The following is a 27880-nucleotide window of genomic DNA, read 5'->3' as shown; positions in this document are numbered from 1 at the left end:
CGAAATGTAATGTTAAAACTTGGAACTAGCAACTTTCACTCATTTGTTGTATAAGTTCAATTAGTAATTTGTAACTATTAGCCTTACAAAATTAGATCATTTGATGGCTGCTCATTTTATTGCCTGCATAGTATGAGTTTAATTATATGTTTCCAAACCACAAAAGTTTTTTATTTTTCCAACACAGTCTACCAGCAGTAGATTTTGCAGTTTGTACGTGTCAAGATTACTTCAAAGTGTGATGTCTCTAATTTCCTTCATAGGATGATCATGACAGCGCTTCCACCGAGGGGATCTTTGTGTCCAAAATTATCGAGAATGGACCAGCCGACAAGGAGGACGGCCTTCAAATGCACGACCGTATTATTGAGGTATGCGACTCCCGGTGCAGTCGTGCAAAAAGGAACATTTGAAATGATATTGCAGATGGAAAGTTGTCGGATGGTGTGTCATGCCTATCAACACTTATGGAATATTTATGTCTCTGTGATCGCACAAATCACCTCATGGTGACAACATCGCAACACCTCAAATCAGCATTTTGGGATTTAACTGTTGCCAAGAATATGAATCTGGTGTGCGAGGTTAAAACGTTGCAACGTTTTCATTCTTTGAGTATATTTGTAAAAAAGAAAAAAACGTTCTAAAGCTTAACTCCCCAAAAGTTGCTTTTATGGAAGCGTTCGTCCAAAATTTACACAACGGTCTCAGTGAACAAAGACATTTCCGTGGATTACATGTGTTGAATACCGCACGCCTCAAGATGACAAACATGGTTTGTCTGACTTTATTGTCAGACCTCGAGGAAATTACCCCAAGCCTTTTGACCAGTGCTCTGTGAACAAAGATGTTTGTGGTAACCGCTTAGACGAAAGTACTTCCCTCTCTGTCATTCCTGTGCTTAAAATGACATACTCACATCGAGATCGCCAGTTAATGTTTGGGCTAATTTGTCAGCCGTGCAATTAAAATATTTGCAGCATAATGGATCCGTCACATGCAACTGAGGCTTGTTTGTTTTGTGCTTGAATACATTCATTTGCTCGGCTATGTGTGAGAGCGAGGCGGTCGAGGAATTAAGCGAACGAGCCTTCTGAGGTGTCAAAGTCTTTGGAAGGACAATGTCGTTGACTTTTGTCTCCTCCCATCGAGGGTCATTACAGCCACTCACTTGCATGATCCTTATGGCGTGCCATTTGTCCGGCAATAGTGGCCAGTTGCTGCAAAGTCACCACTCGGCTCCCAGTGCAGGGAAGTGACGAGAACAAATCAGTCCACCATAAAGACGCTGACATTTAAACACTTCAGAGTTGTCGTTCCCCATGAGAGCTTTTTATTCCAGTTGGCAACCCGATAGTAGCAGCGGATTGTATTTCGAACATTCGCTCTTTGTTAGCTGACTTGAGCAAAGACTTCCATGTCATGTACTTTGAAATTTCTCTTCAGCACATCTGTCATCATGACAACCTTGCGATTGTGTTGCTTGCGCGTTTGACATCAAGTGAACGCAGCTTAGCTCGATTGATGAAATTGAATCCGTTGCGTGTTCGTATTTTGAAAACAACTCCTTGTGGCCTTGTCCTACTTTGTATACTAGATACTATAAACTTTCTGGTTTTTACAGTCGTCAACATAACTCGTGTCTAAAACATGAAAGATGTCAAAAAAATAATTGTTGCAATCCCTTCACTGGCGTTAAATGTCAACCTGATGAGGCAGAAACTACAGCACTATCGTAGAGATGTTAATTTCAGTAAGTCTATATGGATGGAACATGAACATGTTGAGCCGCGGCTCGTACTTTGACAACAGGCTCTTAGCGTCAGGGTGTGATGGCAGATGGCTTTCCTCGAACCGAGCTGTTATGAATCAGCGCATGAATGCACCCTTGTTCAGTCAGAAAAGCTTTGTGTTTTCTTGGGACCCTCACAAGATGAACATTTTCAGCTATCAGCTAAAGTGTTTGCAAATAGATATTAGGTTTTCGTAGCCTCAGCCATGTTTTGATATGCATTCATTCTGTACCGTGTAAGGCCAAATTTCATCGATCCCGGATTGCTATTACTGGTTATGGTTAGCTTGTTTGCATTTTTAGCTATGCAGCTAGCTAGGCGGTGCATTCATAAATTCACACGTTAACACGTCAAACTTGAATGTGGACAATGTTTTCAATAGAAAGCAATCCCAATTCAGTTTGCAGGTGTCTGTCATTAAAATGACCTTTCCTTTAAAGTGAGCAACCTTCATCGCAATGCAACAGCGGATGCGCCTGAGCTCTTCACCATAACTTCTATGGGGGCAAAGGGATTGAAAGAGTGTGAAAATAGGAAGAGAATAGCGACGCCTGCACCGCTGTTGTAAATGTCACCTTGTAAATCCTCAGCAGACATTCTTGGGTCGCAAAGGGCAAACAGCAACAACCGCTTGAAAATAAACTGACAGAGGGAAATGCCAATTCTAATATGGCGGCTCAGACTCTATGAGTGTGTATGTATATGTCTTTTAGAAGAGAAGGAGGGGGATAGCCGGCATGCAGGAATGTGTTCCAGCTAAGACAATATTTATATAAATGTATACACGTTGGAACTGCTGAGTGCAGAATGGAAGGACAACATTACACAAAAGAATAATTTCTTTCAGTCTAAACGAGCACACGAGGAAAATATATGTATATAAATATAAATACACATAATCTAGGATAATCTCATAGGACAATTTCGTAAAATACATATAAGGTGGTCAGGTATTTGACGTTCTCTGACAGGAAGGGGCAAAATCATGAAAAACAGCCCAATTGTCCTAATGTGCGAGACTTTGAAGTTGAATGATGTCTCTGTTCCAGCCTACACATTTTGAACACGGCACAGCTGCAGTTTCTTACATGTCACTTGTGTTCTGAGTTCCGAGCTGACCCACTAAACACTCCGAACCTCCCTGCAGTTCTTTACGTATCAAGTCACAGTCCAGGAGATGGGATAGCTTTTAAAGCACGCCAGCCAGCCAGCACTTAGCACTTAGTGACAGAGATGTAAATTGAGCTTCGCATGCCCCTACGGATTTATTATTCATTTGTTTGAGTTGCGCAAGGGTTAAGTTATGGTGAGTTCGTGGAAACAAAATGCCACATGTTAGCACCCTCACTTCTTTCATTCCAACATTCCGGATGATTTTCCAGTCTGTAATGACAAATTATTTAATTCCTTTTCAACTGACCCCTCAAGTTTAAATTTATAACAGTTTTAAATATATACCAAAATTAAAATGTCAGCCTACCAAGACATTTTGGACACCTCTATACCTCTAACTGAGGAAAAAGGCAATTTTTTGTTCAAGTATGACTGCTGACTTGTATAAGGTTTATATTGAGTCATTTATATATTTCCTCATTATCTGGTGGGAGGATCGATTATATCACACATCAAAATGTGTTACTCATTCCCGTAGGTGTAAAGAAGGGCTTGCCGGTTGAAATGCAGAGTTTTGCAGTTGCGTTTTTTTCTATTAAGCATTCCTCCGGCATAAGAACGTGACATAATTTGACTCAGCACGTGGCGTCCTCAGCAGGACGTTCCTCCATTATTTTGGAACCTGTGGGGCTAAGCGGAACAGACAAGCAAGTTATTTCCCTAAGGAAGATCACATGTTTGGTATTCCGAGGCAAGAGTCAGTTCTTTGTCAAAGCCTTTATTGGATTTGAAGCTCTTTGCACGCTGCGTGTTTACTCCTGATGGACGACCTGAAGGCGGCCATCCCAGACTAAACGAAGCAAGCCTTGCATCACATTCCTGTGTCCCGTGGTCCAGATGAGTCAGGAACAGAAAATTAAATCAAATCTAACTTTAAAGAAGGTCTCCCCAGCTTTGAGTGGCTCTCTGCAGAGCTGGTTTGAAGGAGTGAGGACAAGCCCATCTTTGTTTTCTAGAGCCCCTTATGGGAGCGGAGGGGGATTTTTAAGATGTGTAGTCGTTTCAGTCTGGAGATGGTGTGAGGTGAGTTTATGCCTCACTCCAGCCAGAAGGCAATTTTTGTCCCTGTCCTGCACCACACACACAATATCCTATTTTCCGCTCACTTTCAAAGGCAAGCCGGCGCTTGATTTGTGCGGAGACATCCTGTCTGGCTCTACTGTAAATGTGTTTGCTTGGCTGCGACACTGCCTGGGCTGGCTCCCGCTTCTTAGCAGGGCACTGGGTTAATTTACGACGCCTTCAAGGTAGCAGAAATAGACAAGTGTAATTAAAGATAATTTTCCTGCCACACAGCTACCGGCCTTGTGCAAAAGAATCGGCAACAATCGGCTCGGGTTGCTCACCCAGCTGCTTCTTGTGTTGGTCCCCTGACCCCCCCCCCCAGCACAGACTGCCCACTGACTCCTAATTAACTCCCCTCAATTAAACCCTAATAGGCTGATTCACAGACGCGCTGTAATGGCCGTTTCCTTCCCTCCCGGTACTCTTCGGAAAGCACCACCCTGCTCGATGGCTCTTTCTATCTGTGGCTCTATCTGGGCCAAGATGGCGGGTACAAGCGTATTCCCATCCTGTAGAATTCCTGTGGCTTCAAAAGCATTTTATGATGAAGTCAGTTTGGATTTTAAGGAAAAAGAAAGTAGCCAGCACATTCCCAAATATGAAGTAAATCCCCAGTCTTCAATACAATCTGGGAAATAATTTACAACCCCAAGATGGCAGCGAGTTGCTCATATATTGTAACTACTTGAGTTCTCATCTTACTTGAAACCGGAGTAAAATGATGGTTTTACAATCCGATTTTGCCCAGCATTTCAACCCAGCTCCCAAAAAATATGTAGCTCTCTAACTACAGCAAGTTTGCATTTTTTTACTCAAAAATATGAAACTGAAATATTGCAATTGTTCCTGCTGGTTTGTTATTTGTTATTCTACTTTGAACCACTTGACGCCAAGCACAGATTGGCAATGGATGGCTCGCGTCTATTGAATGAAGAAGCGCGTTGCCAAACCTCAGAGGCCTTGAAAAGAATAAATCAAACTAGTCTAAGCGTTCAATTCCTGATTCAAGGCCAAAATTGTATATTTGCCATCAAAATTGACTCGGGCTGTGCCAACATTTTGACAGTAAAGCACACAAGGGCGTCTACACTTTACAGATAACATCTCCAGAACTCCAATGAGTTTAATTACATTCAAATTATGATTGAATTAAATGAAAAAAAAATCAGTTGGGCTTTCACCACACACTATTTTCCACATCAGTCAAAACATCATAAAGAAAGTGTTTCCATGTATTGCTCGGGTGGAATAATGAAGTTACTTTTTTTTGTTTTGTTTGTTTGTTTGTTTGTTTGTTTGTTTGTTTGTTTGTTTGTTTGTTTGTTTGTGTGTGTGACTTCAATCTCTTATCCTTCATCTGTCATTTTAATCTTTTTTTAATTTTGAAAGATAACTCAACTTGTGTACGTAACTGAAAGTTTCACACAAGAAGAAAGTTTTTTTTTTTTTTTACAATGTAGTTACCAAGTAAAGCTCAGTGAATGTTTTCTGCTGCACTTCACACCAAAGCGTTGGTCCACATTTGAAGTACGCAAACGTACTTGGACATGTTCCACGTGTAAAATGAATAGACGCAGTAAGTGGATGCATTGAACTGTTTCACTACTTCATACCTTACGAGGCAACGGCCAACGCGGCCACGAACAGATGTTGGTTTTCATTTTCTAAGACTCCGCTAGGACTTCACAGATGTAAAGAATCACGGAACATAATTGGCCCTCCTGTACGCGACAGATGTTCAGCAATATCTCAACTAATTGGACGACATCAACTCCTTTTTCAGGGATGAATGTGGCAAAGCTGCCTGTTTGAAGTTGCCACTACTCGAATTCTTCCAAGACTCTCTGGAGGAGATGGAGAGGTCACTTCCATTTAGTGGAAGCGGTGCTCGCTGTGCTGCCTTTTCTCATGCAAATGTATGCAAAGAAAGCATTGTCTGTCAACGTGGCTCCACGCCTCCGCCTTGCTAGCTTTGCATTGGTCTTTCTCTTCTTCCCTTGAGAGTGATGTTCCTTTTTAAGTTTTGCCTCATTCAAGACTTCCTCTTCCTTTTTGACTGACAGCCTGGAGCTAGCGAGTATATTTTTTCCCCTCTTCCTCTCCTATTTGGAAAAGTACATGTGCAGTGTGCTCTTTCTGACTGCACCCTTTAAATACACAGGTGGTCCTGCTGCCAGAACATATTTTACTGTCTTAAGAGTCCTCTCATGCTTTCATGGTTGTTTATATTCCGTATGCAGAGCCGTTTGCACCTGCAGTTACATGAAAAGATTCTTTTATTCATCTATATTGCATACTGTAGTCAGGGGACATTTATAAAAAAAAAACTTTTAAATGCTTCAAATGTATACAAAAATAATGTATCATGGCAACATAAAAAAAAAGTTTTTTTTATTTGTTGCCATGGAAACATACCCTATATTGTGTTTGATAACGTTTTTTTAGGACCGATACAGGCAAAACTGCATGAAATTAATGGCAGTTTTTATCCTTCTAATTCCAAGTTCCTTACTGTAAAACAGCCACAATATAAGGCATCTGATAAGTATGAGAACAGATATTTTGAAATCAAGTTGGTATTGGCACCGACACCTGGTATCGGTACTCGCCCATTTCTCGTTCTTACCTCAGTGTGTCTTGTACCTGAGGCAGAACATTTCAAGCCACTAATTGCTTTAGATTCTGTCATACGATAGTGCGTTGGCAGAGAAAATAACTGTCAGGTTGAGGAGACCTTCAGGACCACCAAGTGAGTATGCAGAGACCCGTGCCAAGATCAACGGCGAGGTGTCAAGAAAGATGTCTTCATATGCACAATATACAGAATACTGTATGTAGCATTTAATAGAACAAATACACTGCCTGATGTACCGAGGCAGCCATTTGCCTCCATCTTGAAGTCAGATCCAAGGGAACATTTTTGCAAAGGTTGATTGATACGCAAAGGTGGTAAAGTATCCTTGTGAGGACGAGTTCCCACCTCAGTTGAAAGTGAATCTTTTTCCTCTCATTGCCGTCTTGTGAAAACAGTCGCCTCAAAGCACAAAGCTGAAGCAGGCCGTGTAATATAAATCTAATGTCTCCAACGTCATGCCTATCCTGGCCGGACAATGGGCTTTTTAGTGCTGCGCCGTCCGCCCAGCACCCTTGGGCAGACTTTTAAACTGCAGAAAATTAAACCTTTTGTCACTGTAGTTTTCACACACCCTCTTTTATGTCGATGGAAAATTATCAAGGGAGGCAGCAGGACAGCCTTTATTTGGCTATTATTCCTAGTGCAGGCTTCCTTTTTAACGTGACTTAGGTTATCGACTTTCTAATCACAAGGTCGTCAACATCAGCATGAACTTTCGACGTAATTTAAAACATTTGCCTTTTGATTTCATATTGTATGTCGTTATCTAGCCTTAGACTACCAAGTCAACCCTTTGGGCCATAAGTTCAGGCAAAACATAAATATATGAGAGCATATGTGAGTTTAAGAATCCTCTTAAAGCAGCATCGATGGAGACAAAGCCAGGAGATTAGTCTTAAAAAGATATTTGACACCATGATGGAATTTCAATTACAGAAGCTCTGATTTATTTTGCCAATGCATAAGTGAAAATATGAATTTTATTATCCATACGCTCAGTTGTGGTTTCTGTGTGCAACAAGGAGGCTGTGTTTCTTTTCACTCCAGCGCTGCTATATCGGGCCAACAGCTGCTACCTCTCAGCCAAGGCACTCCAACTTCCACACACACTTGAGCTTACACATGGCCCTTTATTTGCGGGATTACAACTTGGAAAATAAAGAAACACACCCTTCCATTTTTATTCATGCGATCAAGTCCATTGTCCCCTTTTGTGTCATCATTTTGCGATTTGGATGTTTCCCGGCTATCCTACTGAGTTTTTGTTACTTGACTTCCATTCCTTGAACTGAAAGCAAGTGAGCAAATCAAAATAAGGCCTTGGTATGATTTAACTGATTGTGCGTTTGGTTCTGTGCGTGTAGCGTGGCTGCAACTCCGTCAGCGACCTCCGTCAGCGACCTCCTCACAGAACAAAACCGGGCCAGGCTCCCAGTCCAAACTCCAACATCTGTCATAGCATCTATGGCCTGCTTTTGGTTAGGCCTGTCAACGTTTGGTGCTCCGTGTTTTCTTTCTTTTTATTGGCGCGCTATGGCATGGCTGCACGGCTTAGCAACTCACATATTTGTTGGTTACAATCGTGTTTTCAACATTTTCACCACATTTGATATTCGCTAGGAAAACACAAAGCCCACTTGGCATTTCTTTTCATGTAGAGGTTGAGAGTAATGAAAGCCTCTCTGTCTCGTCTGGACCTCCTCCCGGTTCCTCACCTCCGAGAGACCGGCTTGCTTCTGCACACAAACCACAAATGTAGCACATAATCCCGAACACACTGTCCTGGCCCTCAGCAACAAAACGCATTTCACATCCTACATGCCAAGGTTCCATTTCCAGACGTTGCATAGTTGACACATTAGGAAATAGACTTGAGTTCGTTTTTCAATTAGTTGTTCCAGACGAGTAATATTTGTCACACTGCAGTCAGAGAGAGCCCAGTGATTATTTTGCTGCGAAGGTCCAAATAAACTCAGTGTGGGGTACGACCTCCCTAATTTGAACCAAATGTGCGGAACATTACAAGCATGATGCAAAACCTTACAGGGCACAAAAGCTGAATTGGAGCATTAATAATGAAAATGGTTTGATGCTTTTCCACGAATCAACACCTTGAAAGTCAAAGAACTGATCAAGTGGGCGTTTACGACCGAATCTTTACTGCTTTCCATCCAATGAACATTTTAGGCAACCCTCTGAATGTGGTCAATCGTTATTGAGTGCAGACATTTACATTACAGACATGCCAACCAGTCTTTTTCCATATATGACCTTTCTCGCGGATGTCCAAACTCCGAGACTAAGGTGGGGGAGGGGTTTCTTGCCACTTGAACCGGCTGTTAGCTATGAAATTTTGCATTGAGGTCAGTGAGTCTTTGGCATGGTGCTTGGCATGGTGTGTTTGCCCAAGACTTTCCGCTTTACCCTGACACCGAGCAGTGACAGATTTTAAATTCCTCTCCGAGTGCAGCACCAAACAAGGAATGGAGAACAGGCACGTGACGGAAGAGGTGACATTCAATTGACTAAACATATTTTTGGTCGTGTTCTTTTTTTCCATATGACCGTGAAGTGTTTCTTAACCAACAGATAAAGGAAAATTGTCTTTTGCTACCATGCATGGACTGAATGTTGTCTGTCTTGGCAGTTTTTGGGTGCTTCTTAAACTGAAGCATACCATTTGTTCAATCATGAAGTCTCTTAAAGAAGCTTGCTGGGACTTGCGTCTGTCAGATTTTAAAAACAACAAATCAACAAAACACACACACACACAAACCCCATACAATCAGCATCATTCATAAAAGGGCTGCTGTGGTTATATGTCTTCGTTCCATTTCAGCCGCACATGGCTATGTTTGGCCACCCATGAATTATGTTGCGCCATGCAGAAAGTCGAGGGGGGGCGGGCAGACTAAAGACTCCAGTGTCGTTGAAGCGGGACGCTGACAAACTCTGCAGTTTTGCTTTTCCCAGGAAGATTGCTGAAATTACAAGTAGTCACTCTCCTCGACGAAAGCATGACACACTCTCATCTCTCACTGTCTCTTCTCTCCTCATCTTGAGCCCACATTTACTCTCTCTTGCTCTCCAAGTTCTGATTAATCAAGTATGACTCTGCAAGGAAAAAATTTAGCTGTGTGGTTTTGATGCTCCCTTGCTTGTTTCTATGACCAAATATGGAATGCTTGGAGGTAAAACGTCAACACCTACTAGGCTATCGTAATCCTTCACTCAATCATGTCACGGAGTCTACAAAACACAATATACTTTAGTTGGTGATGAAGTGGAGCATGTGCTTGTGGGTAATGGCCGAACACCACTTGAGTGGATATCATTTACTTCACCAAGAGGGATTAAAGAAGTCAAGAACCGCAGAGTGTCGGTATCTCCCGGATTTTCCCGAGAAATTGTCACGCATGGGCTTTCACATCTGACCGAGCTGTTTGTCCAGCGAGCAAAAGTCAACACAAATAGTAAAATGGCTCTCCCCTTGTCACGAGAACTGAAGTCATTCAGTTGGAACCGGGAGAGGAAGTCACTCCCATAAACGCAACATTCATTTTGCTCAAGCATCGGTGTCCTAACACCTTCTGAATGTATTTTTTTTCTTTGCACCGTAATCTGTAAATTGTAAAACAATGAATGAGGCGGTGGCCATACTAAAAGATAATGGCCAGCATCTCCACTAAGTAGTACAGTTCATCAATGTAACTAGTCAGATCAGGAAATTGACACATCATCGTGTGTGAAGGCAAAACAGCAAGAGATACTTTACTTGCCTAAAGCAAACAATGTCAAAGTAATTTGCCACTTAATCCAACAAAGAAAATAAACAGTACAGTCTGCTGACATGAACAGTCAACAAGACATACAGTTTTATGGCCACCTCCCATCGTGAGTCACAATATTGATTGAAGTGTCACTTTTTGTATTCTTGCCATTCTACTCTCATTGTCAACACTGGATGCCTTATTTGTTGCTCTTCCGCTCTCGCAACTGTGCGAGGCACAACCCAACCGTGAATTCTTTTGGAATGCAAAACGACAGTCGTTAAGATGCTGTGCTGTCAACAAGTCACTGGGTGTATGTAAACTCCTTCCATAATTTTCTGGTTGTAAAAAACTAGTGGAGCTACTGTCAAGTCACTCAAAACTGTATTTTGTTTTTTTGTTGGCGGTAAAGTCATTGAGTCTCTTTGGGGAAGATGAAAGGATTGCATTCTGAGAGTTGTAGTAATTTGCCTCCTCTTTTTACCCAACCAAGAGAACCATTTATGAACAATATTGGTTTGGACTTAAGGTTTGCCAACAACATTGTTTCATCTCAGGCAAGCCACAGTTTCATCCATCACCTTCGTCCTGATAAAAGAGAAGAGTTGCATCAAATTGGGGCTGTTATCTAACTGCTGAGCAAGCCCATCAGCTTCTGTGCCATCATTCCTCAGCTCACATTGACCCCAGTGATGACATGGCCCACATGCTTCCATGCCAGTAGCATCCATCCAAGATGCTTTTTGGGCACCAAACAAGCGTGTCATTCCACACATTCCTGAATGGAATCTCAGTTCTTTCAGCATGACCTTCAACTTATCTCTCCATCGGAGCTTGTCTGCTGGGGAGAGAACAAAGTTAAGAAGTACGAAGGTGGTAAGGGCAGAAAGTTGCAGCTCTTAAGTCTAATGACACGATGATACGGCTGTCATTCGGGCGTCCAGTCACTGAATTTATGTCCTTGATCTATGTTTCTGTGTTGCGATATATGGAAAGAAGGAGACGGCATAACGGGTCACATTAGCATCAGTGTTGTTTTTGTCTCTTACCCCTGGTGTCAAACTATCATGGTTTCTCGATTTATGTCATTGGGGTAGGTTGTAGGCGTTTAGTGGCTCTTTAGAAAGGAGCACAATGTGCTGAGCACATCATGAACTGACTCTGTGGATGTGTTCAAGTATGGGAGTAAATCCTTGCAATCCCTTGCACATAATTTCTATTGTCCTAAGTCCTCACAGTTAAACGCCACCGGGCCAATTCCCGAAAGCGTGCGCTTGCATACAACTGAGGTCTCATCAGTCAAATCCTTAACATCAGTCAAATTGCCAACACATGGTGTCTCTTGAGCTCAGGGGTGTGGCGCAAAGTTGGAGGAATACAAGGTGCTGGCATGAAATCAATATTTGTATTTGTCTTTAATTACTCAAACTGTTCAGGCTTGTCAGTCACTGTTGTGTTGCCAGTCTTATAAATCAACTTGAAGGGTAATTGATTACCTCAGAAAATTAGCGGTTTTGAAAGACATTTTGCAAGATATGCCTCTAAGCAGACCACAAGGAATTTTATGATGAGATGTGCTGTTCTAAATTATAAGCCATATTCGTTTTGTTCTTTTTCCTAAATAATCTATAAAATGTGCATTTTTTTTTAATATATTCGGCTGAATTGTTGGAAATTCTGTCAAACATAAGCACCAGTTTCAGGTTAAGCTTCTCGCCTACTTGCAGACAAATCTGGCACATGGTGACATACCTCAGCACTTAAGATCATCACACAATGTTCAGTGGTGGTGGAAACCACACAACTCAGGGACCGCCGCTTAACCACTCTCCCAATCACCAGCTCTTAATTTTTGTCATGATTTAAGTCTGGACCAAAAATGTTCCCCTGCCCCCTCCGGACAATCATAAATCTGCCTTAAGCCGGCACAGTCAGAGAACAGGCTGTGTTTTTCCATACAGACCAACCATTCTTGGTTCATGAGCAGACCACATGCAGCCTCGGCCATCGTCTGGAAACAAGACACTCACGACATACTGCATCTTTGGGTTTATGTCGACTAATCTAAATTTCACGCATAGAGTTGGGAGTTTTTGTTGTGGTCCTATGAAACCACATAGAACTGTTTTTAATTTGACAATGTTTTGGTCCATTCTGGTGGCAGCAAAAGCCTTCTAGAACATCTAAAATATTACTCGAGTTGCATGATTTGCTAATACTGAACACCTTTCCATCTATAAGAGGGTGTGCAAACTCGTGCAGCTACATTATCTCGGTTGTTTCGCTTTACTTCCACTCTCGAAATGGCTCATATGTTTCTCGGCATCGATAGATATACCCAAAATAGAACCCTGAGCTGGGACTGGCATAAGTATCATGGATCTTATGATTGTGCATGAACTGCAGCATATGTCAAGCAGTCATCATCAAGGAAGGGAGTGTGCTGATGCTCACGTAACTCTGGAACCTCATCTCTTGCCATATCATGTCATGTGAATGTACTGTACTGATAACTGCATCAACTTCTGCTGAGCGTGTTCATAAAAATCCATGTGGCAGGGCGACGACTCGTAAACAGTCTTTATTAATAACACAACCGTATAGAAGTCTCCATTTGAGAAACCAGTCGTTTGTCTCCATAAGACTGCAATGCTGTTTACTCCATACCTACCGTCCATCCACTGGCCAGCTCTGTTTATTCTGTATTAGCTCATTTGTGGCCTTAAAGGCTTGGAGGCCCACTTTTAGTGGCCAGCTCAAGGTGTAAGAGAGCTCTGTGCAAATGGCAGCGCTATTTTGTGTCCTGTACAGCGGGAGACATGTTGTTTGGTTACTCTTGAAGGTCCACATTCATGCAGTGAGGCCCAGTGTTAGCCAGCAGCTCGCCGAGCATACAACAGCGCGTCTGTTGTGTCGACAAGACTTAAGCTGTGTCAGCTCCTTTGGGGGAAAAGAACATGCAAAAAAAAATGGGCTGGTCATTAGATTTGATTTGTATGTGCAAGTATCAGTCCTCACAAAAGTCTCAATTTCTATAGTTATGAGATCGCAACGCTGAATTATGATTGTCCAGACAAGCCTGTTGTCTTTGTCAAAGGCTGCTGCAGGTTTTGAGGAACTGCATTGTTTTAAAAAAACAAGAGTGTTGTAACTACTGCACTGAGACAAAAACCTGGCATCAATTTTCTAAAAGAAACCTCTTAGCACTCTAAACTAATCTCATTTGGACACATAAAAGCACATAACTCTCAAAAGTCTTGCCAATTTTGGTGATGAAAATACATCAGGCGTCCTCAAAACACACACTTCATTTTCACAGAGTCGATTTGGACTTTAGGGAGTGTTCAACCGAATCGCTCATCTAGTTAGAGGCATTTTGCAGAGAGCTTTTGGATTTATTCTAATCTATGATGCTTTACTCATCCAATTGCCATAAATAACAAATCACCACCACTCGCAGAAACAATTCCCAGAAGAACTCAGTTTATGAACACCACCCAAATTACCATTCAAATAATGAGGTTTGACTTTCAAAGCCGTCCCTGAAAACATTCTAATCCCCACGAAGAGATGATTTATTACAAAGCAGCACGAGCCTCTGTGCCAGTCTGCTACATCTTAATATGGTCGTTTGATTGCTAAAATGACTGAAACAAAGCAGGAGGTGCGCTTGTTGCAAGTTCCATGAAAATAAACATAGGAGGGTAAGAAAACACAGAAGAAAGATGTGAACACTGGAGGAATGGCTCTTCGATAGAAAGCTGACATTCTTGATAAATCCCACATTGCAAACATTTTGCAAGAATGTCACTCAGCCAACATATGCGAACATGCTTGTTGGTAGCCCAGAGGCTCAAACAAATGTATCTCAGTTGGATTTAGATTATATTGCCAAAATCGACTGCATGTAACTTTTCATGCTGGTTGGATTTGAACTAAAAAGCTGCCATCAGTTAAGGATATCGTCTGAATGTGTCACATCGACCCTGGCCTGGCGTGAGAACAAATAAGGGAGAAAGGCAAACGTGATTTTTAAAGGCAGTCTGAGAATTAGTCCGAGTTTGTGATGCTGTCTCCGAGATGACGAGGCTTTGATCCCATTTGATTATCTCAGGAGAATGTGGCCGGATCTTCTCCTCCCTCTTGGTCTCATCCGTTGTTTTTCTTCGGCGCTATCTGTCTCTGGTTCTCTGTCGTGACAACAGCGCGCAGCTGCACCCACAGCTTGGCGTCGCTCCACAGCAGACTCACTCTTTATCAGCCTGATTGGTCACATCTGCCTGCCGTGGTTCTACCTTTGGGAGGTGGGGGTTGGGCATTGGTGAGTTGGACTTGGGCTTGGGAACCTGGATATGACCGCGTGAGCTGAAAGCATCTTTGTTTTGTGTTTGCAGCCATGGAGTATCGATTAAATGTGTTAAATGGAAGGGCTAAAATGTTCTGTAACCTTTATATACAGTGTAGCTAGTATACAAATGCATGTTGTGAGTGGTGTCCGTTCTGGTCCTCCAGCAGTAAAACTTGTGGTCCAAATGTCAATGCAAGATTGAACTGATGTGATCTTTGTGCTCTGCAGCTCTTTTGTTTACTACGCAAGTGTGACTGGCAGCCACAAGAGTGATGACGCAGCTTACGGCTGACAGTCTACCATCAGAAAATGCTTGTTCTGTCTTGAGGTCTCTTTTCTCCTCTCTTGGCATGATGACTTGAATATAACACCCCAGCCCAGCCCCAGCCCCAGAGAACCCGTTTCCTGCCATACCTCCATGTTGAAATCAGATCCCAACGATGCGAAGGCCTTGTTTTTCTTGGCAAGGACCGCACACAGACACTCACATGTTCAGAGCTGAGGCTCCTGACCGTTTCCACCCACCGACACTACCTCTGCTCCAACTCTTCTCTTTTCTTTATAAATTCACAAAGGAAAGCAACACCTGATTTCAAATTCAATCTTTTTTTCTGACAAGCAAATAATCTGTCAACATCTCTGTGATGAATATTTGAGATGCTCGGCTTGCATGTTGCTCTCTCCATTTTGAGGCTGTAATTTGAGCCAGTCCTTCAGCCAGCGCACAATTTAATGACGTATAAATATATCCAGATGGAATTTTAAATTGTTCCAAATAAATGGCTCGTGTGGCTTTTAAGATAACATTTGTATCGCTTAAAGACAAATGCATCATGTTTTTATGACACCAAGGAGTCCTCAAAAGCCCGTCTTTGTTGAAAACAGCAACATTCCATGAAGTTAAGGCTCATTTTTCCCCCTCAGCCCCATTTTAAATGAGTCCTATGACTTCGATCCTCTCAGCTTGGCCCAAATGAAAACTAACTTAGCAGACTGTGAGACAGAAAAAAAACAAAAAAAAAAAGCATATTGTTTTCCTGCGGCTTGTGGAAACAGGCTTATAAAGATGACTTCAACAACAGAAGCGTGTACTCTAGTCTGTCTGCTCGTTGTCGTCCGGTGTTTACTTGCCTTTGGCTGTCGCGCCCTTGCCACGGCCTGAGGCGCTTTAACGGCAGCCGCGCTTTAGTGCCATGCATGAAAAGCTCCTCTGTGTCTCGGTGGGGCACTGAAACTGCGCTTGTCATGGTCCGACACCTAAACCAGACTTGCGTCCCCCCCGGCATTTCTGATTGCGATTACATGTGTGCATATCTCGGAAGCGCCTGCAAAAAATTGGGCTCATCAGCAGCACTAAACAGTCCCATATTTTAGGTTTCAATTTCTTTGTTCCACACACGTGGATAACTTTCCAATTCCCGCTGTCTTTCTCTTTCTTCTTCCTGCTATGAGATGGGCCATTGTGGTTAGTATGTAGCAGAATGACCCCACGGGTTAAACTTCCGTGGGGTCCTCTATTGAAGACGGGTTGAGAGCAAAAACATGACTTCCCATCGCCCACTCCCACCCGGTTAGAGATCACACAATACAGCTGTTCAAATATATAGAAGGCCTGTGTGAAGTCGCCGACAAGCGCGGCCGACAGTCTCCTCCCCGCCTTCCGATCGCACAGCCGTCACTGTCCACCTCTCTGCTACTTTGGCAAGACTACAGCTCGTTCTTTGTCTCGGCTCCCCGATTTGACGTCAGCCTCTTTGCAAATCATCATCTCTTGTTGTTCTTGCAAAATCTTGTTATGTTCCCAGGGCTACCAATTAGTTGTGTGACGTTTGGGCCCAAGGGGGGGGGGGGGCGAATAGGCGGCGCTTCTTACCCCACCTCAAGTGTGTATCTTTCCAGCCCAGGCCAAATTAAAAGCCCAAGCGAGTCGCGTTCACAGCGAGTTGAAAGGTCTCCTCTGCAGCCGTGGAGAAACAGCTGCACAGACTCCGAACTGTCTGTTCTCAGTTGTTGTCGGACTTGTGCCTCAGAGAGAAGAGCTGCACTCATGTCAGGCGTTTACAGGCCCCCCCCCACGCACACACACAGAACCTGATGTGCACACAACAGACACACACACCGGCGAAGACAGCCCCAGCCAAAAAAGCGAGCATGTGTTTACTTGGAAGGCGGTGTCCCTGTTTCCTCATGGCCTTATCACGCCAGCATAATAAGGCGCAATTACAAAAACGATAGGATAGTGTGGAAAAAAAGCCAACTGGTCATGGAAGGAAATAATCACTTGTTAAATGATATTGGCCAGATTGATGGGAGAAAATTTGTTTCAGAGAATTGTAACCTTTGCATTTCAGTAGATTCAACAACAAAAAATAACTTTGTGTGACTAACAATGGAGAGTTTTTATTTTGTTTATTTCATTCGCAAATTTTATATCGACGCTCTTTCCATAACAGACGTCACTATTGGCATTCTGCTGACATCAGCCTCTGACGTCAGTAAATGCCAGTCTGAGCATGCCTGAATTCTCGCACGGCTAACGGAAATCAACCAGTCCACTTGATGGAACTGATGACGGATACACTGAAAGAAACTCAAGTCAAATTTATGTTACACCATCCGGTGTTAACGAAGAAACGTTTCCACAAGCAATCAGCCTATATGGCTTCAAAAAAAATGTTGTGTTGACTGTGTGTCACAATCGAAATTAAAATTGTTATCCGCACAAGGAAAGACGTGGCAAGTAACTCACCAACTGACTGCGGTCCGAAGGGATCGGTTCCATCTTAAATTTAAACCTGTGGACAGACAGGTTTCACCAGCGGCCGGCCCTCATTCCAGCCTGTGGAAAGAGAAGAAGAAAAACACGCAAAAAGAAAGACAGAGCACCCCGGGCTGTAGAAGCTTCTTCCTCAGACTGCCGCCTCGGCTTTTTCACCTCCATCATCTTTTTTTTCCCTTGCGTCTTCTTTAACCGCCTATCATGAAATGATAAATAATCCGCAAAGAGTTTTACGAGTCTTCCCACTCGGGAGAAAAGCGCTAAATTGTTTTCATTTTGTATCATTGTCGTTGTTTCTCTTCGATTGCGGGTGTCTTCATTTCCTTGCAAATTCCGTATGTCCGAGCTGTCTCGCTACACGTGGCTCTAACATAACAATGACTCAATTAGCACAACAGCTGTTTTCATTTGGTACTAAGAGCACCTGGGAGGATGTTTTCCATGAAAAGGCTCATAACATATTTCATTGGTTTGTTTAGAAAGGCAGTAAAACAAATATCAAGCGAAAAGTGTCACCTTGCTGACCTAAGCAGGAGATCATAAAAAGCAGACATGATTAGATTCACAAAATATGTTCCAAATTAATGCAATCTTTTGCTAGTGAGTAAGTTGATGATTCAGCCGAAGCTGACCTGCAGAGCTGGAGTAGATCATCTTGTTTGGGGTTAGAATAATAGTGGCTGTTGTTCTGGAAAATGTTGACTCAACCTCCCCATGTGGTGGAGCCTCCATCCTCCTATCTGTCCACTAAATAATTGGACTCCTCCAATCCCATAACAAATGAGGGACTTAAGGCAGTCTCCGTAGAAACATAAGCACATAACCTTTTAGCAAACTGTACGACTCGTCTCCTTTTCTATCGCCGCGGCCAAAACGAATCTGCCGCCATTTGACGACGGAAAAACAGATTGATGTGCTCGCATAGGCTTTTGTTGATTACAGCAAGTTTGGACTCTACATGCTTTGAGGCTTCTCGCTGAAGACACCCCAAAAGCCAGACTGCTCAGAGACAGACAAGATGTTTCCATTGTGCCACCCCCGCAAATCCGATCGGCCTTCCTTCCCACCTTCCTTCCAAAACGCTGTCTCTAAGACCATTGCCTGCTCTCGCTCTCTTCATCCTTCTGCTCTCTGTAATCAGGATTCTTTGAAGCGAGCCATCATGATGGATTAGAGAGTCTTTGACCCGGGGTGAGGTGGAGGACAAATAATTAGACGGGGAATTAACACAAGGAAAAAGTGCGCTGTTGTATTTTTGCAATCAGAGAAGCTTAACATCAGACAACTAATGGTAAACAATACCGATAGAATTTCATACACTGCTTAAAAGCTAACATCTCCAGAAATGAACAGTGAAAAAATAGCTCTTTATTATTGGTTGGAAAAAATACGTGCAAGCAATTGAATCAGTGTTGAAGTATTGCAAGCATGTGACAGCTGAGCCGAACTCACAGGTGGAGGTTAGATGGAGCGTCTAAATTGTTTACATCTCTATACCTCATCTAGCAGTCTCACTTTCGAATCATTCTCATTGTTCTCATCAGCACAGGCGAACGTCTGCCTTTTAAAACTGAAACCATCTCAAGTAGCGCCCTCATGGCTAAATATGGTCATGAGTCCTTCGTCTCTCTGAGGCAGGCAAAGGTCAACGTCAACTAAGAGGTGACAAGTGGCAGGAACACCTACTGGTGAGAAAAAAGTAACCCCTGTTGTCTCTTTTGTTCTTGCAGGTAAGAGAGATTTCCTGTATGCATCTATGATCTGTCATCAAAGTTAAGTACAATTCTTGTCTCTTTCCGTCGCTCTTTCCTGGACTTGTGTGTGTGTGCGTGTGTGTGTGTGTGTGTGTGTGTGTGTGTGTGTGTGTGTGTGTGTGTGTGTGTGTGTGTGTGTGTGTGTGTGTGTGTGTGTCTGTGTCTGTGTCTGTGTCTGTGTGTGTCTGTGTGTGTGCGTGCGTGCGTGTGTGTTATCCCCAGGGTAAATATTGTTGTGACAGGTGCTTGACTTGAGCGGCATTAGAAGATCTGTAGCCCGAGTTGCGATCCGGGAGCTCTCATCCCGTAGTTTATGTCATGCCGCTTGTCAATCAAGCACAGAGACTGATTGGAGACACAGGCCGATGCTTTCTCTCCTCCTTCTTCTATTGTCTGGGTCCTACAAAGGGAACCGTTTAGCTGAGACACTCGGGTGCCAGGAGGGGAAGAGGAGCTGTGTTAATAGAGACTTAACCTGAAGTGACTTGCCCTTTTGCATAATCCTTAAGCTTGCGCTTAAGAGTAACTTGCAGGCAGGACCGTGTAATTATTACAAGTTAAGAAAGCTAAGGTAAACAAATGAGTGAAGGTGGCTTTAATCGTTTCCGAGGGGCCGGAAAAAAGGAAGAATTATAGCGTTTTAAAACAACACTTTTAGGAACTCGTTATACCGTCGTTGTCAAACAATGAAACTTGCTGTATAATTGAAATAAAACCAGACGTTTTAGTGGTGTTGCACTTTTCCAACTTGCATCCATCTTTTGTGTGGTTACGCTGGCTGGGGCCTACTCCATCTGACTTTGGGCGAGGGCGGGGCACACCCAGACCTGGTCGCCAGCCAATTGCAGAACAGGGTTTAAACTCATATGATTTCATTTTAATCCAATTCAATAAGTTTGTTTTGCTGAACATTTGATATGGGGGGGTTTATTTTTGGGCCGATATCCAGAGGAAACACGGATCCCCACTAATGGGAAATACTCAAGTTGGTTTTGGAACGAGCGGCGAGAATCGACCTACATCACCACCTTCTCATGCAGACACATTGACAGACTTGCCTGTAAAACCAAAATGTCTTGTTTACATTGGCTTACCACTGGTTCTGTTTTTTTTCAAGAAACACGTTAGTTGAGGGTGAATGTACGACAACGGATTGACGTGAACGTAAACACGGCAAGACACGTGTATTTTATAACTCTTTCAAAAATACTTTTACCTCGCAACAGGGCGCAATCCCTACCCACCTTGACTAATCACGCCACAATTTCAAGAATCTATTGAAAAGTTTTCAATGAAAACACGACAAACTAAGGCGAGTGCCTGCTAAAACATTTCTTACGCTAATGTTTTCATTTTGCGTCAACATAGACGGTCAAATCTGTCTCTGCTCCATCGAGCGCAGCCGTATTACTCTCCATGATGCCAAGCGCTGTGCCGCATGTAATAAAATAAGACATAGGATTCGCCGTCTACACGTGACCGCAAGAGCATAAGCAAAATTTACAGCTCACCGCGGCATGCAGAGACGCCTATTAGAGGAATCTGAGCTTAATATTCAATCATTTTGCCCATTAGTCTTCCCACATTTAAACCTCGGAGGCATTCTGCCTTATAAATACTCGCCCGGTTGACATCATGGCTATACGTTTGCCATCACTCAAGGATCATACTCGGAGTGTGTTTAGGGTCCTTGCTTAAATACGCACATTAAACTCACGACTTGATTTGTCAGGTTTTTTTCCCAGCCGTCATCCACTTTGGCTGGACCGCACGTCCTTAGCCTTCGACAGTTTTTATAAACAGCGATGATCACATTTGCTCAAGGAACTAATCTGAAATTGTCTCTATTTTCAAGGTAATGAATTCAATATGTAGCGTACGCTCTACGGAAATGACATAGTTGTGGTCCGGGACGCCTGTGAAAATGCAAAGCGATTCGCGTACGAGCTTACAAATGGCTTCAACGGAGCAATAAAACATCAGCAGCAGCTGGTAAAAAACACACCAACGACTCCTTTTGCACGTTGCATTCGGGGCCTGTTTGGAGGTGTTGGCAATCGTTTCCAGGTGCTCAACAAAGTCTGATTCCACACCAGTCGATGGAGAATTTTGTTGTCATTATCTGCTGGAAAGTACAAAAGTATTTTGGCAAGGATTGAGGTGGTGTGCTCTCCACACTGGGGAGAGTTGTGGGGTGCCGGGCAGAGTTATGAGATGGGATCGGGGTGGTATCGCCGGATGACATGACTGATGAATCCGGCGATGCAGAGGGAGGTGATAATGAGCTTTGTTTCATCCTGCCAAACGCTGCAAACAAACACGCCGCCATCTGTTGCTCTTACCGGCCTTCATCTGCACTTCCAGTAACTCCCTTTTTTGTAACAGATGAAAATAATTATCCAAAAAAATGTCATTTCCTTGTTCACCAACGCATCTTGGTGAGCCACTCATAGAAGACGCGCAATCAAATCAAATTTGCTCTTTGCTGATGAGCTGAGGCTTCATAATTAAGAAATGCCTAAATTGAGACGAAGCGGGAAATCAACAAGCTGTGGCTTTCAGTTCATTTTAGAGTTACAAAATGAAAACAACAAATGATATTTATATAATAGTGTCATGCATGCAACAGTACTCCCAACCCGTATGAGCTTTAGAAATAAAAAGAAAAATACAATTTACATGGTTTGATCAAGCGCGTAATCTTGAAATGCAGCAGAGGATTCCCCATGAAGGAAAATTACCAGAAAGAAATTAGTGTCAGATTGGATCGCAATCTCGGTTTGACAGTTTCTCAATTCAGGCTATCGCATCTTAAAAAATTCCAAAGATGCAGCAATGCATATTGATTTTCTCCATCCCTCGTGTTTATTCTTGCAGCTATGTCAGCAGACAGTCGTGTAGTGTGTGGCGGTAATATTTGCCTGTGTTCAAAAATACGATATGTGTGAGTCATGTATGAGTGACATCTGTTGATTATCCACCTCAGGTTTAACTCAACTTCCTGTTTTCATCGTTATTAGAGAAAAAAAATCTGTCCCACTTTCTCTTATTCATCCAACTTTACATTTCTGAGCGAAGCTATTTCACCGCAGACAATCTGGCATTCTCAGTTGTTATGAAATTGCGCTATCCTGGCTTGTATTCTCCTCACTTTTAACTTCTTCCCCAATGTAAAAACAATTATTGGGTCCAAACTCGGAGTGGCTTCTCATCGCCTGTATCAAACAGCATCTTTTTTTTTTTTTAATGCACCCATGTCCTCCCCACTGTATTCGATCTGCCAGAAAGGTTAATGGCAGCATGTTTTTTTAAAATTTGACTAAGTTTACTCACACGTTTACACGCTCACAAGAATCAAGTTACAGACATTGTTACGTCTCGTCTCTGATGTCCCAGTTTACTTGCATGTTTTATTTATTAATTGTATTTTATTTATTTATTTATTTATTTAAGGCGGCTCAGTGGAGCACTGGGTAGCACGTCCGCCTCACAGTTAGGAGGGTGCGGGTCGGATTCCACCTCCGGCCCGCCCTGTGTGGAGTTTGCATGTTCTCCCCGTGTCCGCGTGGGTTTTCTCCGGGCACTCCGGTTTCCTCCCACATCCCCAAAACATGCTTGGTAGGCCGATTGAAGACTCTAAATTGTCCCTAGGTATGAGTGCGAGTGCAGATGGTTGTTCATCTTTGTGTGCCCTGCGATTGGCTGGCAACCGGTTCAGGGTGTCCCCCGCCTACTGCCCGATGACGGCTGGGATAGGGTCCAGCACAAAGCGGTTCAGAAAATGGATGGATTTATTTATTTATCTATTTATTTATTTTATGTTGGTTCAATTTGATCTTTGGCTAAATGATGCTCTGCCCTACAACTCAGCTCTGTGAGTATACACGAATCGTTTCGTGTGTGAAACTTCAAACTAGGCAAGTCATTCTTGTTGTTTTTTTTTTTTTTTTTTACTGTTGTGTAAATCAATGCAGACTAAATCTCGCATTACGCTCCCAGAGAAATGTTTGCCAAAAAGTCTCTCGCGTCATTAAACACCAGTTCTACTCCCAGTTAAACAGTAACCCTTCATGTATCCCTCTGAGATGGTTCCCCGCTTTAGATGAAGGGCCACACGCAGAAAAAATGGAGGTGACTGCAGCAAACAATACACGCCTGTCACGTTTGCATCCGTTCCCTTCGAGGTTTATTTTCCCTTCCACACTTAAGCGTTTGAAAATTCTGCTGCAAGATGTAAGCTCGCTAGACTTTATTGAAGCCATTTTCACTTCCCACTTAGTTTTATTTCCCAGTCTGACGTTGCGTCAGAGCAGGGAATACTTTTCAACTCACTTCATTGGGAGCCTACTACTTAATATACCAACGGCCTCCCGAGCAAAGAAGGCAACAACAAGACGAGTTTGGATACACCGTGCAGCGCCGGTGTGAACTTCCTTCTCCGCCTCGGGCAGATTCTCAGTGTAATTCTTTCCCTGGGAAAGTGAAGGATATAAAGATCGATGAGAAGGTTGGAGCCGCGCAAGCCCACCCCTGTGCGCCGACCTTTTGTTCCATCGCTCATTCCCAGTATTTTCCTTCCTGCTCCAAATCCCGAGTCATCCTCTCATACCCACCGGTAATTACGGCGGCTCTTCAGCTCCACCGGCAGAAAGAGCTGTTTACATTGGGCCACTTGCCTCTGGCTCCATCATCCCCGGTGAGCAGACCGACAGTCATCAAAACGCAACCCTCTTCGACCACATGCCCTCGAGGCCGAGCTGCCCGAGACTCCCTCCCCCCGGCCGGGTCATGCGCTCCGCCCAAAACCTCCACTAGACTTTGTTGTAGCTGGCTACGGTTTGGATTTCCCAGGCAGCAGCCAAGGGAGCCCTGTTGTGTAAAGTGAGCTGCAGTGCTATTGAGTATACAATTTCTTATTGTCATCGTTGCAAAAAAAAGAGCAACGTTTGGTCACACACTGGCAGTCAGCAACTAGCGTTTGGAGTTCCGGGGTCTGCACAGGATCTGTTGTAGGTGAGCAGATGATGTGTTTGGGGTTGCATGAGGCCCCATGTGTTCTTTGGCCTTTGGAACCAGGTGCTTCCTGTCCACACATACACGACATGCACTTGCACTTTTCCTTCGAGCAGTCCAATATGAACCTTGAACCGTTTTGTCACTGCACGAGCAACGCCGGACCTTTTAACATCCTTGTGTTCATCCTTGTGTTCATCCTTGTGTTTTCCATCGCCCACTCTTTGCTTTTTTTTTTTTTTTTAGCAAAAGAAAGAGCAGAGTTCATCGTAACACATGAACTTCCTCTCTATTCAGGTGTGGCCTTGTGCTCTTGAAAACACGCAGGCTTATTTTGAGTGCAATTTTCACTTGGCAATAAGAGACCCCGACTACATTTCACATACAGATGCAATATCGCTGAAGCTGCAGTCATAAAATTATCTGGCAGCTACTCAAAAAAAAAAAATATATAGATTTTACGGGTTTTAGTTCCAGCTATGGCAGTTCCATAAAGTATTTCAATGCTTCTTAAACTATGGATATGATACAGCTTAAGAGTGGTCTGGTAAAATAGCATGAGTCAGTGTTCAAGAACTGCCAGCTGCTCGCAGGCTGGCTTTTCATTTTTGTGCTCAGCAGGTCTCCTCTCCAGCAAGGCCCGGACCTCACCACCTCCCGGAAAATGCTTGGCCGGAGGGATGGGGCAACCCCTGGTGGCCCAAGCATGCACATACAGTCTCTTCTATAAAAAAAAAAAATAACAATAATAATAATTATGACCTTGTATGAGTTTATATGCTTGCTGAATTTTTAGGTTGAAGCAATATTCGTTCATTTTAGTCGCTGACTCGCTTTTGTTCACCGGCCAAAGGCTTGAATAGTACGCCTGCCACAGAAACATTTACCAAACACGTACTTATTTATTGCCTTTTCTGAAGGTTTAATTTGAGGTTTCAAATGGAAATGCCAGAAATCTTTTTCTGCTGTGGAAAAATGTTACCGTTGTCTACTGTGGAAAAAATCACTCACACTCACACACAAATGCAGGTAAAGACGTCCAAGCCATGTGATTCAGTGATGGATCACATGAAAAGTTCTCATCTCCTGCTTAAAGCATGACTCATCAGAAGGGTCTGTGCTAATATAACGTGACCTGACAGAGACATGTGAGTGCATTCTCACTTGATTGCCTGAACAATGCACGGCACTTGCTTGGCAGGCTGTTCACGCATGTATGCCCCCTCCCCTCCCCACACTGTCTCCATGACGATGGTTGCAGTTTATGTGGTGTTTACCTACTGGTCAGCCCAGTCTGACGCCAAGATTGTCTGTCTGCTGATAAGAGCCAAACTGACTGCGAGGAGACAAGAATTCAAGGTTAATATCGTCTGGCCTTATTTTACTTGTGCTTTAGGCAACGCCGGTGTCCTGCATGTTTTCTATGTCTTAATCGGTGGAGTGTTCCCAACAAAATATTCTCAGCCAGTTTGAGTTGTAGGTCATTTCTGAAAGGACCTACTTTGCCACATTTCACATGCTCATTCTGCCAGTCGTCACTGGCAGTTGTTTTTTTTTAAGGACTTTGACATTTTGTGGAGAGAAAAGGTTCAGCCGGTTCGGTTCACTCAATAGAACCTCCTGTGGAAACAAGCTGTGAATGATTATGTATGGACCTGGCTTGGTAACTGTAACTCATTTTCGAGTTGGCCTACATTCCGTAACGTATATGTACTTGTTTGTGACACACTGCAGAACAGGTTCACATCTAATCTTCACCACGTTTCTTTGGTTCTCTTGAATGTCCAAATATACAACTTGGCAAATAAAAGGTCCCTCTGAGGAAACTGTGGAAACAGAAGAGAGATTCCACTCAAATGGCTTTAGGGTGCAAGATCAGGATAACTGCAACTTTTTGAAGCGCACAAGAATAGCAGCAGCCCAAGTAGAGTGGACACTAATGCTTTTTCAGTCGCCCGCCTATCATTAGTGTTTTTGTTGCCCTGAGCGGAACAGCCAAGAGACATCGAGATGCTTGTTAAAGGGGGAAAGTGATGATCTGAATGTGCTGATTACAGACATTTGAGTTGAACAGCAGTATGTTTTGGATGCCCCCCCCCCCCCCCCCCCCCCCAGGGCACGGACACTCTTAAACTGAGTCATGCTAGACTGGAGCCATGGCCCCAACTCCCTAAGCTCCTTCACCTACTTTTTTCCCCACTTGTCTTTTCTTCCAGTGCAAACTAAGCCAGCTGGGCTCCTGGAAGTGAACACACACATGCACACACACATGCACAGGAGGAATGATAATAAAATGCCAGAAGATGTAGAAATTGGGTGGGTGGTGTCAAAGCCACATTGAGATTGATGTAGCGCTGTAGAATCTAGCATGTAAACACCATTGTGCTCCCTCCTCCCCTAAAGAGCCCAACACTGTGATTTTCGTCCCTCAATAACCCCATTCCATTGTGCTGACCTGTTTTTTTTTTTCTCCTTATTGCGTCCCCTTTTGTTCCTGTCTTCATTTTACTTGCTTAGAAGTTGAAAATTGGAAGGAACCCTTCCCAGCTCAGCATCACTTTGATGAACATCTCCAGTAGGTGGCGATATGAGCCAACACATGCTCACAATGCACTCTTAATCAGATCAATGTCCCTCATGGACTAACATGTGCCACAATACTGTTAGTAAAACGATGTATTACAACCTTTTTACTCAAAACAAAAATAACAAGAATTATGTAAAAAAAAAAATAATGAGAATTTCAAGAATGCTTGTAATCAAACATGAGATTGACATAAAATTCAAAAATGCTTCAATGAAGTCAAACATTTTGACATTGACTATATAAACTCTACATTGCTATTCCTCATGCATCTTTTTTGAATGGAGGCGTCATTGCTGTCATCCTCAAATAATTACCTCATTGTCCGTGAATAAAGTGTCGCAGCGCTCAAGTGTGTGGGTCTAAGTCATGTCAGCTCTCTGTAGTATCTCTTTGAGGAATTGTTTTCTCTGTTTGTTTCCCTATTTGTTGCCGATTGTGAGCGAGCGTGCATACCACAGTTTGTTTGTGTTTTGTCTAAATGCCTTTGAAGGTGGAGTCAACAATAGAATTCCCAGTGCCGCTGGTATTATTTGAATGGGGTAGTTTGGGACAGATTTGTGATGTAATCAGGGGTTAATCTCTGCTCTGGTGCTTGCTAATCAGGCACTGGGGGCGGGCAGCATGTGTGTGTGTGTGTGTGTGTGTGTGTGTGTGTGTGTGTGTGTGTGTGTGTGTGTGTGTGTGTGTGTGTGTGTGTGTGTGTGTGTGTGTGTGTGTCAACTTCACTCAATAACATATTTTCACACACAACGACAAAATCCTCATATTAGTAGTACTGCAGCTGCCTCCAGTGCGTGTTTGAGCCGTAATCTTGTTACCAGAGTGCATTCAGTGAAAGGGAAATAATCGTATAGAGAGCAGTATTAGAACACACTAGATGGAGTCATAACATTCCCGGTCCGGCTCAGGTTGCGTAACAGGACTGACTGTGTGAAGTTGAGCCATCTTGGACCAGGCTGCCAA

General features: G+C 43.3%; 1 protein-coding gene across 1 annotated transcript in view; it reads left to right on the top strand.

Annotated features, from left to right (window-relative positions):
* The window catches only part of pdzrn3b (PDZ domain containing RING finger 3b), a 48046-nt gene that overhangs the window by 3667 nt on the left and 16499 nt on the right, over window positions 1–27880 (top strand). Inside the window, exon 3 of the mRNA XM_085925022.1 lies at window positions 264–371. Coding sequence (XP_085781148.1) covers window positions 264–371 — 108 coding nt within the window. The remainder of the gene's footprint in view (window positions 1–263; window positions 372–27880) is intronic.

Source organism: Syngnathus leptorhynchus, chromosome 11 (assembly GCF_054491065.1).
Source record: "Syngnathus leptorhynchus isolate UIUO chromosome 11, UIUO_Slep, whole genome shotgun sequence".
NCBI lineage: Eukaryota > Metazoa > Chordata > Actinopteri > Syngnathiformes > Syngnathidae > Syngnathus > Syngnathus leptorhynchus.
This window is presented reverse-complemented; position numbering and strand designations above follow the sequence as displayed.